The sequence below is a fragment of the Struthio camelus genome, chromosome 3, assembly GCF_040807025.1.
Source record: "Struthio camelus isolate bStrCam1 chromosome 3, bStrCam1.hap1, whole genome shotgun sequence".
Taxonomy (NCBI): Eukaryota; Metazoa; Chordata; class Aves; order Struthioniformes; family Struthionidae; genus Struthio; species Struthio camelus.
In genome coordinates this window covers 122186146-122200354 of record NC_090944.1, presented here as the reverse complement: position 1 = coordinate 122200354, position 14209 = coordinate 122186146, and the positions used below count along the sequence as shown (strand labels likewise).

Here is a 14209-nt window from a genome sequence, read left to right as displayed (position 1 = left end):
ATTGAAGAGAAAAACTTGCAAATGAGCCTTTTAAAAAGTGTCAAAAGTAACAGTGACAAAAGAAAAAAAAATTAACTGTATTATTTTGCTGAATGGTTTCATAAAGTGGATTATATTCTTAGGCCAAATTCATGATTTTTAAGCCCCAATGCATATTTATGGCTCACCAAAAGTTGGCAATACATGCTTTCCCTTAGCAGGAGTCTTGTTCTTGAAACGCTTTATGCCGAGGATTCTTTTTCGTGCTCAGTGCATGAATTTTCACGCATTTTCATGCGCAGAAGAAAGCCAGATTCTGAGAATGCCTTCTAAAAAAATAAATTATGTCTCTCTAATTACACTTTGGAAGAGGCCAGAGAGGATAAAAGCCAGGAACCTGCAGCCCGCCTGGCTGCAGGAAGAAGGTAAGGGGGCTGCTCTCCCCCATGCAGCATGCGGAAGCGAAGGGGCTCCCTCGATGCTCAGCTCCAGCCCTGGTGGCCACCGCTTCTCCCAAGTGTCAGTGGTGAGGAGCAGAGTAGGGAAACCCCCCCCCCATCCACCATCTAGCTTTCTGTTGTGCACCAGTAACCCAACTGGGGCAAACTGGGCTGCCCAATTCTTAAACTGGCTGCTCCAGAGTGTAGCAGACTACATGGTGAGCCTACAGGATAGCCGCTGCTCAGGGGCAGCTCATTTCAAGAGCCTTGAACAAAAAAACAGCCAGTAAATTATTCCCCGATGGCTCTAACTCTGCACGAAGCTTGCTACACTGGAACATCTCACTACCTTTTGTACTTCCCTCTTCCTCCCACCTAATAATTCCCCCCCCCCCCTCTTTTTTTCCCCTTACTTGATACCTTTTGTTTATTCTGTAAGCTATTTGAGGCAGAGGCTGTCACTTCCTATTTGTGTATGCAGTGCCTTGCACAAAGGCTGACAGCTCGAGATGGTATTACAATCAGAGAGGGGGGTGGGATTTTCAAGGCACTAAGGAAAATCAGCCATTCACCTACCACTGACATTCAGTAGGCTTTGAGAACCTTTTTCCCCTTTCAAAATCTACATTTACAAGTAAAATAATTAGGATGTCTGTCATCGCCAAAACATGCATTGTTAAAATATGACACAGCCTCCAAGTAGAGAAAACCTTCATTTAGAGCAGAATCACTAACAAAAAGCATTTTTTTTTTCCAGAGGCACTAAGACCTCATTTGTCTAGAATCATGCACGACAGTATTCAACGTACACTTTGGAAGTATCACGTCTGCCCTGCTATATCATTGCACTAGTAAGTTATCTGCTGAGAAGCACTCACTCGAATTTAAGCACTAACATTGTAGGCTTTCTAAAAGAACATTTCCTACAAATAGAGACTTAAATGATCATCTTTAAGTAAGTATTGTAATCGTTAATTGAATTCAAGACCTCTCCAAATGGAGCAAACAATCTCTGACTGATTAGATCATTTGCTTCTATTCTATTTCAGACATGCACTGGTTTGTATTAATGTAAGCTTTTTTCATTAGCAATTGCTGTTCAGCTGCATATTTTCTTTAGTAACCTAATTAATGCCAGAAAGGTAACTTTTCTTCTTTAGCATTACGGCATGTCAATGTAGTTGACGTTCTTGGAGAGGTAATGTACAAGCAGAAATCAGAAAAACATTTAAAAGGACAAAAATGAAACACAGAAATTAAAAGTACATTTTCCATGAGATGGTGAGTGCCTTCATCTCCCACTGACATCAAGATGGAATACAATTACTCAGCACCCAGCAGGACTGAGCCTTGGGAGGCCGGTGGGTCACTAGCACAGAAATTATGACATGCTGGTAGAATAAGAAAACTGGTATTAATGAAGAGAAGAATTTATGTCCTTAATTTGATTTAGCAGCTTCCTAGGTCTGTTTCTTGCATGAATAACATAGCAACCTCCAGAAAAAATTCAGCTTTGACACTGTGGTCTTATCAATGTCTTCAAATTCAATCATAGGCATGACTGCAAACTACGTTCCAGTGCAGTCCCTGACTAACTGTACAGTCACAATGACAACACAGATCCTAAGAGGCAGACTATTTAGACAGCTAAAGTAAGCTGCTGTGGATTATTAACGCTCAGTTATAGCCTCAGCATGCCACGTGCTGTATCTGCACTGAACACTAGGCACATTTTCCTCAGAAAGGTTACTTTCAGGCTCTTAGATACAGAAATGGCCCTACCAAGCTGTCTCGAGTGGGCTGCATTCAGGACTTGTAACGACGAGCCTGATCTCAACTTTTACCCTCAGAGCATGACTTGCAGAGATGCTGTGCACCTAAGGATGCCGTTGGAGCCGGGTCGTGCCAGCAGCTCTGGATGTCACGTCCTCACCCTTAGCTCACGACATTTTGGATGTACTCGGTTCAGCCAGGAGGGGATGAAGGAATGCTGTGGTGGCACTGGGGTCACTCTGCTCCAGTGGTGCTCCTAAAATATTGGGCATGCACTTTGATGAAGTTGGTATGAACCTTATCTCAGGCACCACAGTCGAGAAAGAAGAATATCTTTGAAGATCATTTTGCCTAATCATCTGTTTCCCCTCCTTCCAAAAAAATGACAACTTGCCATAGTTGTTAGCTCAAGAAACTTTTTTTTTGTTTTTTTTGTTTTTTTTTTTTTTAAACCAAAAATGCCATTAGAACAGCTCCAGAAGAAGAACATCAGCAGCTAAACATCCAAACCAAGGAGTTAAACAATACTGAGGAATGTGCCTGGAAACTGAGGCCAACCGGCAAAGCAACCCTATCAGTCAGCTCCCTTAGCCCACAGATCATGCGAGGTGCCAGCTGCGAACAGACCCTCTGACATTACGGCTGGGGGTTACTTGAGAGACTGCAAATTGGCAGAGGCCAAAAGCACACTGTTAGAACAGTTCAACAGAGTTTAATATTAATTTAGTAGCATTGATTTAGTCTAAATCCTTCCCTGTTATGAGGGTGTCCTGCACTTTTAGAGGCAAATCTTCCTCTGTGCAAATCTGATGAGGTTCTGCGTTGCATTATTGTAAAACACTGAGATCTGACTAGCTGGATAATAAAGTGGGAGATGCTAGTTAAAAACAGAATTAATAACAAAGAAAATTTATGCCTATTTTACTAAAAACACTGTAGCTTACTACAACAATCATTAAAAAAAATGCAACCTGTGCTCTGTAATGGATGCTATTTTTATGAGGCAGCCAGTTCCACGTATCTCTAGCTGGGTTTTCGTTGCCTCTTTTTTTTTCTTTGCTTCCTCATGCACCTTAAGTAAGGAAGTAAAATTGCATTAAATATATTTTTATATAAATATACAAGTCAGAAAAGTATTTTAAAAGCTCGCTTTTAATTTCTGTTTCATTTTACAAGATAAAAACAGCAATAATTTTTACTTTTACATCACCATAGTTTTCAGTGTGATATAAAGTGTGATATACTAGAGGTGGAAAAGCTAAAGCATCAAGTTCAATGCTCTGATCAAATTCACACAGTGACCTGAGGTTTTACGCAGAAAACAGGCAACTTAACCCCAGCCTCTCAGTCTAATCAGCATGTTCTTCTCCACTCTTGAGAAAATTAACCTCATTCATCACGTTGTGCTGCTGTTCCTCCCTACGGCTTGTGACACTTTCTTTGCTCCTTGTCCTACTTCTGGATCTCAGAGCGCAGCTGTCATGGTTTAATGGCACAGTGGGATCACAGGCAAGCATGTGAACCAAGTGAAGACAGGAAAAGTTTCTGGCAGTGTACAACTTTTTTTCTAAGCATTTCAAATACAGAACAAATGCAAAAGAGTCTTCCCTGCCCCAGAAATGGCCTGTTAAGTTACAGGTTTTTAAAGCACAAAGTCTGAGTGCTGTGACTCAGGATATCCACAAGTTAGGCATTAAGGTACTTAATTCACTCACCTGTTCTTCCCTCTCCTTTTTCAGATAATTCAATTCCCCCATATATTACACAGAGATCCTGACAAAACCTGAAAGCTACTAAATATATCTGCAAATTCATGAGATGCAAATAACCTCAAAAAACAGTAAACAACAGTCGCCGACTTGCCGCCTGAGTCTCACAGGGTGCACAACACTCAATTCCCGTTGAAGCTGCTGCTTCTCCCGAGGCATTCTGCCTGGGAAGATGCTCAATCATGGGACTGGAGGAAGTGCTAATATTCACTTTTCCAGCCTCTGCCAACTTTTTGCCTTCGCATCTCTCTCCCGTTGTCTCTCCAAACTGGCTCTCATTTCTCACCACTGTATTTCTCAGTGGATAAACTCACCACTGTATTTCATTACACCTCTAATTCCCTAAATCCTCCATTTCTACATTGAAACAAACCAGTGCTAGCCACCAAAGGAAGAAACGGTACTTAAAAATACGCAACGCGACAAAGATGGATAACTGCGGTTCTTCAGGATAATACAAATCTGAACAGGTAGGTTTGCCTCATTTAGAATAACACAAAGTCCTCCCTTTCCCTCTAAATGTTAATCAAAATCACATCCATGGGCAACGTGCGGTACAGAACTTTTATCAGAAATACAGGCATTTCTCCCGTAGGAACGATTTCAACTGCGGAGTGAATGCAATGTAGGAGGCCGTACTCAAAGATGAGAAAACACGTGCAAAAGTCATGAAAGCTGACTAACCTGACCAATAGGTTCTTTCGTCGGGGTCTTTCCTCTTCTAACGGTGCTCGTGGCCAACGTGGTGGTTGTTTCCATGACTGATGTCGACATCTCAGACTGCATTGCTGTGGCTGTGGACTCGGTTGTCATAGAGGAAGGCACTTCACCAACAAGTCTCACGTTTCCTTCTATCACGATGTTGGCATCGTTTTCGGCTGCCATATTCAAAACTTTCAAGCCATTGTAGTAAAGACCAGAGAGCTGGCCTTGGAATGGATGGCCACGTTCCTTGCCTCCAATTTTTATGGTCGCTTGGCTATTGAAGATTGTGAGCTGACGCCCTGTAAAGATAATATTATATACATGCAAAAATGTTGACTGTGAACTCTATACTCTACGAGGATGATAACAGATTTTCATGGGGTGAGGAATGAGAGCAATAAACTATAAGAAAAGGATTTGACTCATAATTCATTGCTTTTTAATGAGGTGTCCATGAAATGTATACATTTTGAGAGTATTTGCATTTTCTTAATTTACCACGTTCTGGGATTTTTTTGCTAAAAGGCCAATCAAATATATTTCTAAATGTGTTTAGTACTACAAATGAAACCTTTCTCCCTTTTACCTGAAAGCCGTGGAAAGCTTTTTGGTGCGTGTCAAGAATGCCAGGTTTCTAATCCCTTAAGATTACTTTTTCTTCAAGACTGCCAACGTTTCAAAGATTTTTCCACGCAATACAACATAGGAGCTATAGCTTTTAAGTATGTACATGTGAGTTTATGTATGTATACACACATACAAATATGTATATACACACCCAGAGTTTATAGATATGCAAACACGTCACTACGTTAAGTGAATTTTAAAGAATGTGTTATGCAGTAATCTGTCATATCTATATGTAAGTGAATAACATATTTACATTTTTAATTAAATGTTTCCTTTTTGTATTTAAATGTTTATTTTCCTTCGACATACACACTGAAAAGAAACACATGGTTCACACTGAGTATCTCAGAGGCAGAGAATTCAAAAATAGATGTCTGATTGGCTTTCAGCAAGGCTATCAATTAAAATAAAAGATTTTAGATGTAAAAGCGGCTTCAGAAATGATACACATACCGATGGAGAAATCATGGCACATTTCCATTAAACAGAGAAAACCTCAGCAACAGTACCACTCTTATTAAATAGAATAGTCACTTTAGCAGATTGTTTTCTGCTCAAAAAGAAGCATGCACACAACTTTAAGTTCTGTTTTAATTAGCGTTTGTTCCAAAATCCCCTTAGAAGGTTGCAAACGTTAAAGGGACTTCATTTTGATTGGCAATTCATATTGCCCACTATTTAAGATACCTACAGTTTAAACAAATTTTTGTTTCAGGACCGTAATGAAGATATCATAACTACATATATTTTTAGTTAATAATTTAGATGCTGGAACATGTAATATAATCTATGAATGATTTATAATTTTTGGTTAATGTTTGCTCTGAGTACCTTCATAGATTGAGTTAGTGGATTATATTTAACAGTCCCTTTAACCTTAAGTTAACAGGGTAAGATTATTAAACAGCTGGTACTTCTAGAAATGTATAGAAATTATTATACACGGTATGCAAATATTACTCTATATTTTACTTTTTTAAATTTGTTTTTAATTTAGTTTTACTGAAATTTATTTTTTATGTTTATTAGTGTTACAATGAAGTACTACTTGGTTATGTTCAAATTATTTTTTTATTTGAAGTTTTAATCAATGTTTTTTACCTTTGTCGAGTAGCCATTCATCAACTACTCGACCAAGTCGATATGGAATTCGCTGTCTAGCAATCGCCAGGCGCTCGTTATCATTGTTTCCTTTAAAGTTTAAAGAGACATTTCATTGGTTAAAATCTGTAAGGTCAAAGGTTAAAAGTTAATACTTAAAGCTTGAGCTATACAGTTGCCACATGATTTTTTGAAATTTGGAATTTTAAAAAGCGCTACCTAGAACATTTCATGGTTCAGACTTTTCATTCATTCATTTATTTTATTTTAGCAAACAAAATTATTCCTATGTTAATTGAAAATTAGAAATCTGCACTTGAGCTAGGTTATTAAACTTATGTTATAGACAGACCCAAAAAACAAATTTAAACATCATAGAATGGCTTTACCAAAAATGATCATTGACCTCAGGGTTTTGTCTGTTTTGATGTTTCTTATTAACTAGTTAAACATGTTCAGGTGAAACAGGTTTAATTTTTCAAAAGACATCCAACCTCTCACTCCAGGTTAGTCATTTAAAGAAGAACACAAGCCTTAATCACCATCTAAGACACACTTTCGCCTGCTGTCTAGAAATAGACCGTCCATAACTTATTTCCTAGTCAGGAAAAATACATTCGCATTCACTTAATTTAAATAAATTCCAGAGATTCAAATATATCGTACAGAACAGATCAGCGTATTCACCATCTGTACACCCTTAACAGGACATGTTGACATCTTTTACTGAAGGAACACCAAGGCTTTGACAAAAGTGACTTACTGAAAAGAAACCTGGTTCTGAACGTGGCAGGGCTTAAAAATTTAGTAAGATGCCATCTTTAGTGGAGTTTCATAAGTTACCTAGAACTACCTTCTAAACTACCTAGAACTCAGCAGCACAAAACACAAACTTGGCATATTTGCAAATTGTATCTATTGTTAGTCTGTGCAGAGAACTTTGATGGCTTACAATAAAACAATGTGAGATAAATAAGACCAATATAGTCAGAAAAATATCAGACAACCAGGAGTAACTACAAAAAGTGCTTTAAATATTTATTTGTAATCACAGATTTTTGTCTTTTAATAATATAGGTATGATCCCTCAGAAAGCCCTCCATCCATTACTGTTTTCTATTTAAAACATTTCTCAGGAGAACGATAAACCTAAGTATCTCCTTGAATACACAGGTTTTTGGCGGTGCTATTATTTCAGACCAACGATACCTTTTTCCTTCCATTGTATTGGTTCATATTAGTTAAGAACCTGAGAGATGAGAAAATCCAGATGAGTAAAAAGCAGTCATTCCTAACTCGGGTCCCAAACCGAAGTCAATCTTACTACTCAAATGTGCAAATTCTCTTTGACTTCCACCAGCAAGCATCTTATATCTCCAGTGGAAATGGTAAATACAGGACAGCGTAGTCCATGTAGCGCTCAAAAACACATTTATTTGAGGTAGCAGGATCCTACTGCCAATTACCAAAACAAAGTATTATCCAAATTCAGGAAACTCAATCCTCTAGTTGACCAGGCAATTACTACTGGCATCAGCAACACAAGCCATGCTAGGGTAGCAGGAAAGGATCTGTACTGTAGCCCCCAGAAATAGCAAGAGCAACAGCTCCTCTTCCAAAAAAACAGTGTCAGTTTTATGCAGATGCTTATTCTGCAGTGACACGGTCCGTTACTTACCCTGTTTCACGTCACCTTCGTTTGCTTTAACATGGACACAGTTCACTACGCCAGAAGCTGATACATTTCTTGTGAGAGACGCCCTTTTCCTGTCCACTTTTCAGTATGCCATACGAATTTCTATATGCGTTAAAAAGTATGCATGTGTATCTATAAAAATACATGCATGTTTATTTTTTCAAATTTACATTTTGCTCTACTCTCAACTTTTAAAAACATTCGGTATAAAACAATATTTCAGGGAAACTTTTCATTTTCTTCCTTTCCAAAAAATACTTAGAATAAGAGGCTTCAGAATATGGCCTTTGTGATGTTATGAGAATATAGAATGTCCTAAATTTTTTTTTCCTGTTATCATCCTTAAAATCACAGTTCTTCACCTCAGACCTGAAACTGGCTCCTATACATATCACAAACTCCCTGTGACTAATTGAGAAGTTGAGACGTACAGGAAAAATTTCAGAGATTTCATGTGATCAACATGAGAACCAAGACAAGTAGATGCGGTCCGCCACATTTCTTTTCTGGATTTGTATCTTCTGTTGTTAACAAAAAAAAAAATTATATCAATGGGTTAACAACTGACATGCCCTGACAGATGGTTATTTTTAACACTTACGTTTAGCTTTTCAGTAAGATGTTTATACAGCTTTTACTGAGATATTATCAGTTGATTCAGCAAATAAGTGAGAGAATCTCCCATTTCCAAATGGTTTACTTAACTTACGATAAATCAATCATAAAGTTTTATTCTTAATGTTCTTTTTCTCCTATATTAAAAAAAAAGAGTCATCTCCTATGTAATTTATAAAAAAGCCTAAATTGTTCAAAAGAGGTTTTTGAGCATATAGAATCCATTAAAGCAATGCAAGAAAAATCTTACAGAAGGAGATCATCAGATTCACTGACTGTTTACCACTTGATACTTTGCATAAATAAATGTTCCCCAGAGTGCAGAAGAATCACAAAGTTGTGTCAGAATGAAACCATATTTGCAACTTGATACATTGGGAAGGCGTTACATGCTAAGCTGTTGAAGCAACCAATGGGTATAAGTTAGAAACATTTGGTAGACGGACACCCTATGGTCACCTAATACGACGGCTTGCTTGTACTATGATTCTCTTGCTAACACGGGATTCATCCTGGACCAGGTTTATTGCTTCCTCCACTTCTATTTGGCAGTTGCTCCAGGACATCTCTACGATGACTGTGGAAACTCCTCTGTGAATTACCAGCATAAATTTAGTCCTGGCCAGTTTGTACATTTCTTTGAATTATTTCATTAAAAAGTCCATACAGTGTATGATTTTTGAGAATACTGCAACCCTATTATAATGCGATTCTATCTAAAAATTATGTTCTATCCTAAGGACAGCAGTCTTACAGCACTGGGAGCTAAATACAAAGCAAGGAAACAGCCGTTTGATTTGTAAAGGTCATACACACAAAAAATTGCTGATTACATTAGCCCATCCCTCATCAGAGGGAAATTACATAGTCAAATGCATCTCAATTTGACACTATTATATTAGCTTAAATTCTTCTAGCATATAATATAAATGGAAGGACTAGGAGGAAATGGTGTGGAACTTATCCAACTTCAGCTTGAAGGAGAACACATAAGTTTAGAAATAATAAAACTAGTAGACATATAGGTGACTTGAGTACCTTCAAAAAACTTGATATCACAGAAGTAACAAATAGCATTGAAAATAATGGAAGCAACATAAAAGCAACAAAAATCCTATTATTACATTGTGAAAAGCACATATCTTTTCAATAACTGCCTCTTCCTGAACAACCGCTTTGGGTCAGCTACAATAAATCTGGACAGGCTCACCGAATTCAGTAAAACTATATGCCTTTACTTCATCCGGTGATCTCATTCCTTGTAGGGAAAACATAAATACCACATACCGTTTTTTTCAGGGGTGTTCATCGCACACTTTTCATGTTTCCTATTTTTTATGCTATTTTTACCAATATAGTGAACTATAAGGAACTTCTTCTGTAAAAATACTTTCAAGAAGGTTACATAAATATTTTCATACTCTAAATAAACCTGTGGCCTTGAGATTTCATTTCTGTTACCCTTCTGAAAGATTAAGTGCTTTGGCAGGCATGCTTTTCAACAGTAATTCATAGAAAACAACTAATAGGTCTAAACAACAATATACCTACACTTTTAATTGTAGACAGCTATGTGACCAGCCAGCATGATGCTTCCTGGTAATATGGCTGAGATTTCTTTGATTAAAAAAACTGGGTACAAATGAATCACTCAGGATGTGCGCTGTGACACTGTCTACCCTGATTGAATTCTAGATGGCTTCATTCTTCTCCCAAATAGATAATATTTTGTCACAACACAGCATTAATTCTGTATGAGCAGAAAGACTTCAAGGGAATAACAATAATTTTAAAGAATCAAGGTAGGCAGAGAGGAGCAGAAAAGGTCAAATCTTTGAGTCGGGTCTAAATCTTGCGGTAAGATTGAGAAGAAGCAGTCCAAAAATACCTTAATCATACCTTTATATCTATAGGTCACAGCTGGGACAGACCAACTATGTGAACTTCACTAATATGTATTTTATCCCTCCTGATTTATTATATTGTCAGTGCTGGAGTGTAATTCCATTTTGTTCTCTGAAATAAAGGTGTCAGTTATTGATGTGAAATAGCAGCATCCTTGAAAGAGAATAAGTAAGAAGGTTGAAAATCGAGAGTCTGTGAAGAACAACCTAAAGACTAGAGAATATGTTCTTTGAAATAAACCCTTTAACAGAACACAAATTCACCTTGTTATTCCCAGTGATCTGCTAGGGAAATAAATAACACAAAATGGTGAAACCAAGGTCTATTGCCATTTATAAACACCGCCCTCCTCCAATTTTGTTCATCGTGATCTTGGCACTGCTGTTTCTGAATCATGACCCTCCTGACATCAGCAAGAGTCTTCTCAGAGCAAGGCAGAAACCCGTGTTGTTCCTCCAGATGCGGTCAGGGAAGAAACCTGACTGAAAGCAACTGTGCACCATGAGAAGATGCCACGGAGGCTCTGTTGTACAGGGACAAACAGCCCTTCTGTTCCCAGTTCACAGGGTGTTTCATGGACCAAGCTAGGAAATAAAAACACAGTCTAACGGATGCTTGGTAACAGCCCATAATAAAGTTGTTTCCAATCATATATTAATTACCGCACACGCACACACATATATTTATGTTAGAATAAACTGAAAACATAAAAACTTTGCTCTAAAATTTGCATAACACATGATATTGCACATGCTGCCTGCCTCTCCCCAGCAGAAGAGGGAGTGATACTGTAAGTGTTATCAACTGCAAGCACAGACGTCTATACAGCTTGCACATGTAACACTGGTGTTCTCACTGGCTCCAGTTCTTGGCTATACCTCGACGCTTTCAGTGTTGTCACAGTCCCAACGTAAATTGGATGTTAACAACATGATAGACTCAGACTGTAATGAGTTTTGAGTAGCCAGTATACAGACATTCTCTAAAGCTATAATAAGATTCAAATGTAATTACTGTCTTCAGCCGCCATCTAAGGAACTCAGTGGCTGTGTCTACACGGCTCTGTTTGATCAAGACCCCTTAGAGAGCTCATTTGGGCTACAGCTCCCTGCCCACATTTACGCTGCAGACCCAGCGTACATCTCCAGATTTCCCTTCCACACTGTATCGGAAGTGGGGTGTCCTACGGCATAACCTTACTTCACCTGCCACTGCAGAGCCCTAGCAAAGCCTTGCCCCTAACAGACCGAGCTCCCAAACAGTCTGCAGCACATCCCATCTTGTGATCTTGCCTGTTACTTTCATAGACAGTCCTGCTATTATCCACAAGCATCTTGAAATTGGCAGCCATCAGTAGCTTGCCTTTATGCCTGCAAAGCGAGATCACCTTTTCCATCACAACATGCTAGATTCAGGATAAACAGACCTGAGACTGGCTTGGATGGGGCAGAGGATTTTGAGTCCAGGTCAACCCAGCAAATCACTGTGCTTGTGGGACACTGATACTGCTCTGACCTGTATTTCTGATGAGTGCTCACAGAGTCAGCTATCTCGTGATCGATCCAGCAGTGTGAAAGTTCTGGATGGATCAGACAAGGCTCTGTGCCTTCTTCTGTCACTAAAATATGCCAGCACTACCTGTTAAAATTGTGTGTGTGTGTGTGTGGGGGGGGGGGGGGGGGGCGCAGGGCTGGGATAGATGGGCAAAAGTAGGAAAGAAGAAGAATGTGTCTTTGTAGCAGGGGCACAGACCACTGCACAGACCACAGTCCGGACTTTTTCCGCATGTATCTCAGCATCCATGTGCTCTTACATACTAGACATCATTGCTACCTGTTCAAAATGGAGCCGTTGCCCAGGTAAAGGAGGAGCGGAGACGGGACTGGATGGAGTATGCACTAGCTGAAATCCTATATGTACAATGAATGGCTCAATGTGAGTGACCAGCGTAGTCCCAGGTTCTGATGGGACAGTTGCTGGGAAATTGGCTTTACTTGGTAATCCTGCTCTTGATGTTTAGCTGGCCAAGGTGAAACAAGAGCCAAAGAACAAGAACAGAGAAATAAGCACTTGTCTCTGAAAACCCAAAAGAGTGAGAGAACGCAGGTGCTCTTACCATGCTGGGCCAGGCATCCTGAGGCCATGAAGGCGTTAGGCACAGCACTACAGCACAGGCCCAGTCCACAGCCTTGTACAGTTGACGCTGGCAGACTGAAAACTCAGGTGGCGGCATTCCAAGTCTGGGACTGCTCGGACCATCTGGGGGATTTCTCCCTTCCCAGTTTAATTACACTGTTTTAAGATACTCTTAAGGATGCTCCAAGGCCACTTGGAATGAGGACAATCAAGGAATTGACTTCAAGAGTCCTACAGAGGACACTTTTAGAGGTCTATACAGACATTGACTGTATAAGGAGTTGGAGGAACAGGCCTATTAACGCTCAATACAGTGAAAACATGTCAACAATAGCAGGGAAACTCTTAAAATATCCTCTGATAGTTCCTAGCTCCCCAAAGGGAGAGTGGTCTCTTTCGGAAGATCTCAGGTCCCTGCTTGGCCTAAGGCACCGAAAGCTAAATACCCTTAAGGTTGATTTCGGCCTCCTTCCAGTGTTCAAATGGAAGACAGACAAAAATTCTAGAAGGTATATCTTTTCCTGTTGGACATCTTGAACAAACCTGCCCATCAGCTTGGTAACACAGCTAAAGTGAAAAAAAAAAAAAACTCTAAAGATAGTGAAAACATCTGTAGTAAGTAAGTAGGAGTGAAACTCTACAGTGCCTTGACCTATTCCGTACGAGTTTATTATGGAAAAAAACAAACCACTGTCAGGTATGACTTCAACAAACTTAAAAGTCTGCCAACTTCATATTAAATAACCTTAACATGATATGGCCCTTTTCACCCTATAGGTGCTCTCAAACTCCTTATGATGCACATTAAGTATCCCAAGAGAATATTCTGCTCACAGAATAACTGACAGTAGTCTTCATAGCAGAGTATTCTGCCATTCACCGGTGGTTTGTAAGACAGCCTAAACACAAAGCAAGAACTTAGGCTGCCTTGAAAAAGAATCTCATTCCCAGATTGACTGAAAGATATATGTGTATCTTGATTCCCAGTCCACTGTCTTCACTGATACTACAAACTGTACTCAAACACGTTATGCTCAGCTACGAGCTCTGCGCTTCATGCTTGCATATTAACTATGCTAATCTTAAATCATATTCTAAAACTTTCTGCATGATGAAACTGAGACCGCTCATTAATCTTTCAGGGAGATCTGAACCTTTGCTTCAAATCAACTACCTTCCGGCCTATTTTGTTTTTCATTATTTTTCCCTAGATTAATTAGTAATTAAACTAAGAGGGTGCTCTTCCTGACTCTCACTTCCTCACTGTAATGTGGTATCTTTCTTGGTTTGTGCAGTGTTGGATTGCTTATACTGAGAGATTGGTGTATTGTATCAAAAGCAAGCAAGAGAAGATGAAAAGCAACAAGAAGGAGATAAGAAAACATAGGACTTGTCTGATAAATTAAAGGTCATATTCTGTTATCAGGCTTTTTAAAAAGATCCTTTGTACTGCCTGTGCA

At 39.1% G+C, this 14209-nt stretch overlaps 1 protein-coding gene across 33 annotated transcripts in view; it reads right to left on the bottom strand.

Moving 5' to 3' along the window:
- The window catches only part of NRXN1 (neurexin 1), a 726764-nt gene that overhangs the window by 96759 nt on the left and 615796 nt on the right, over positions 1-14209 (bottom strand). For 22 of the 33 annotated variants that reach the window (XM_068939986.1, XM_068939987.1, XM_068939991.1 and 19 more), the window contains 2 exons: positions 6398-6487; positions 4646-4965 (listed from right to left, as the gene is read on the bottom strand). In XM_068939986.1, coding sequence (XP_068796087.1) covers positions 4646-4965; positions 6398-6487 — 410 coding nt within the window. The remainder of the gene's footprint in view (positions 1-4645; positions 4966-6397; positions 6488-14209) is intronic. The other 11 variants (XM_068940005.1, XM_068940007.1, XM_068940010.1 and 8 more) reach the window with 1 other exon arrangement.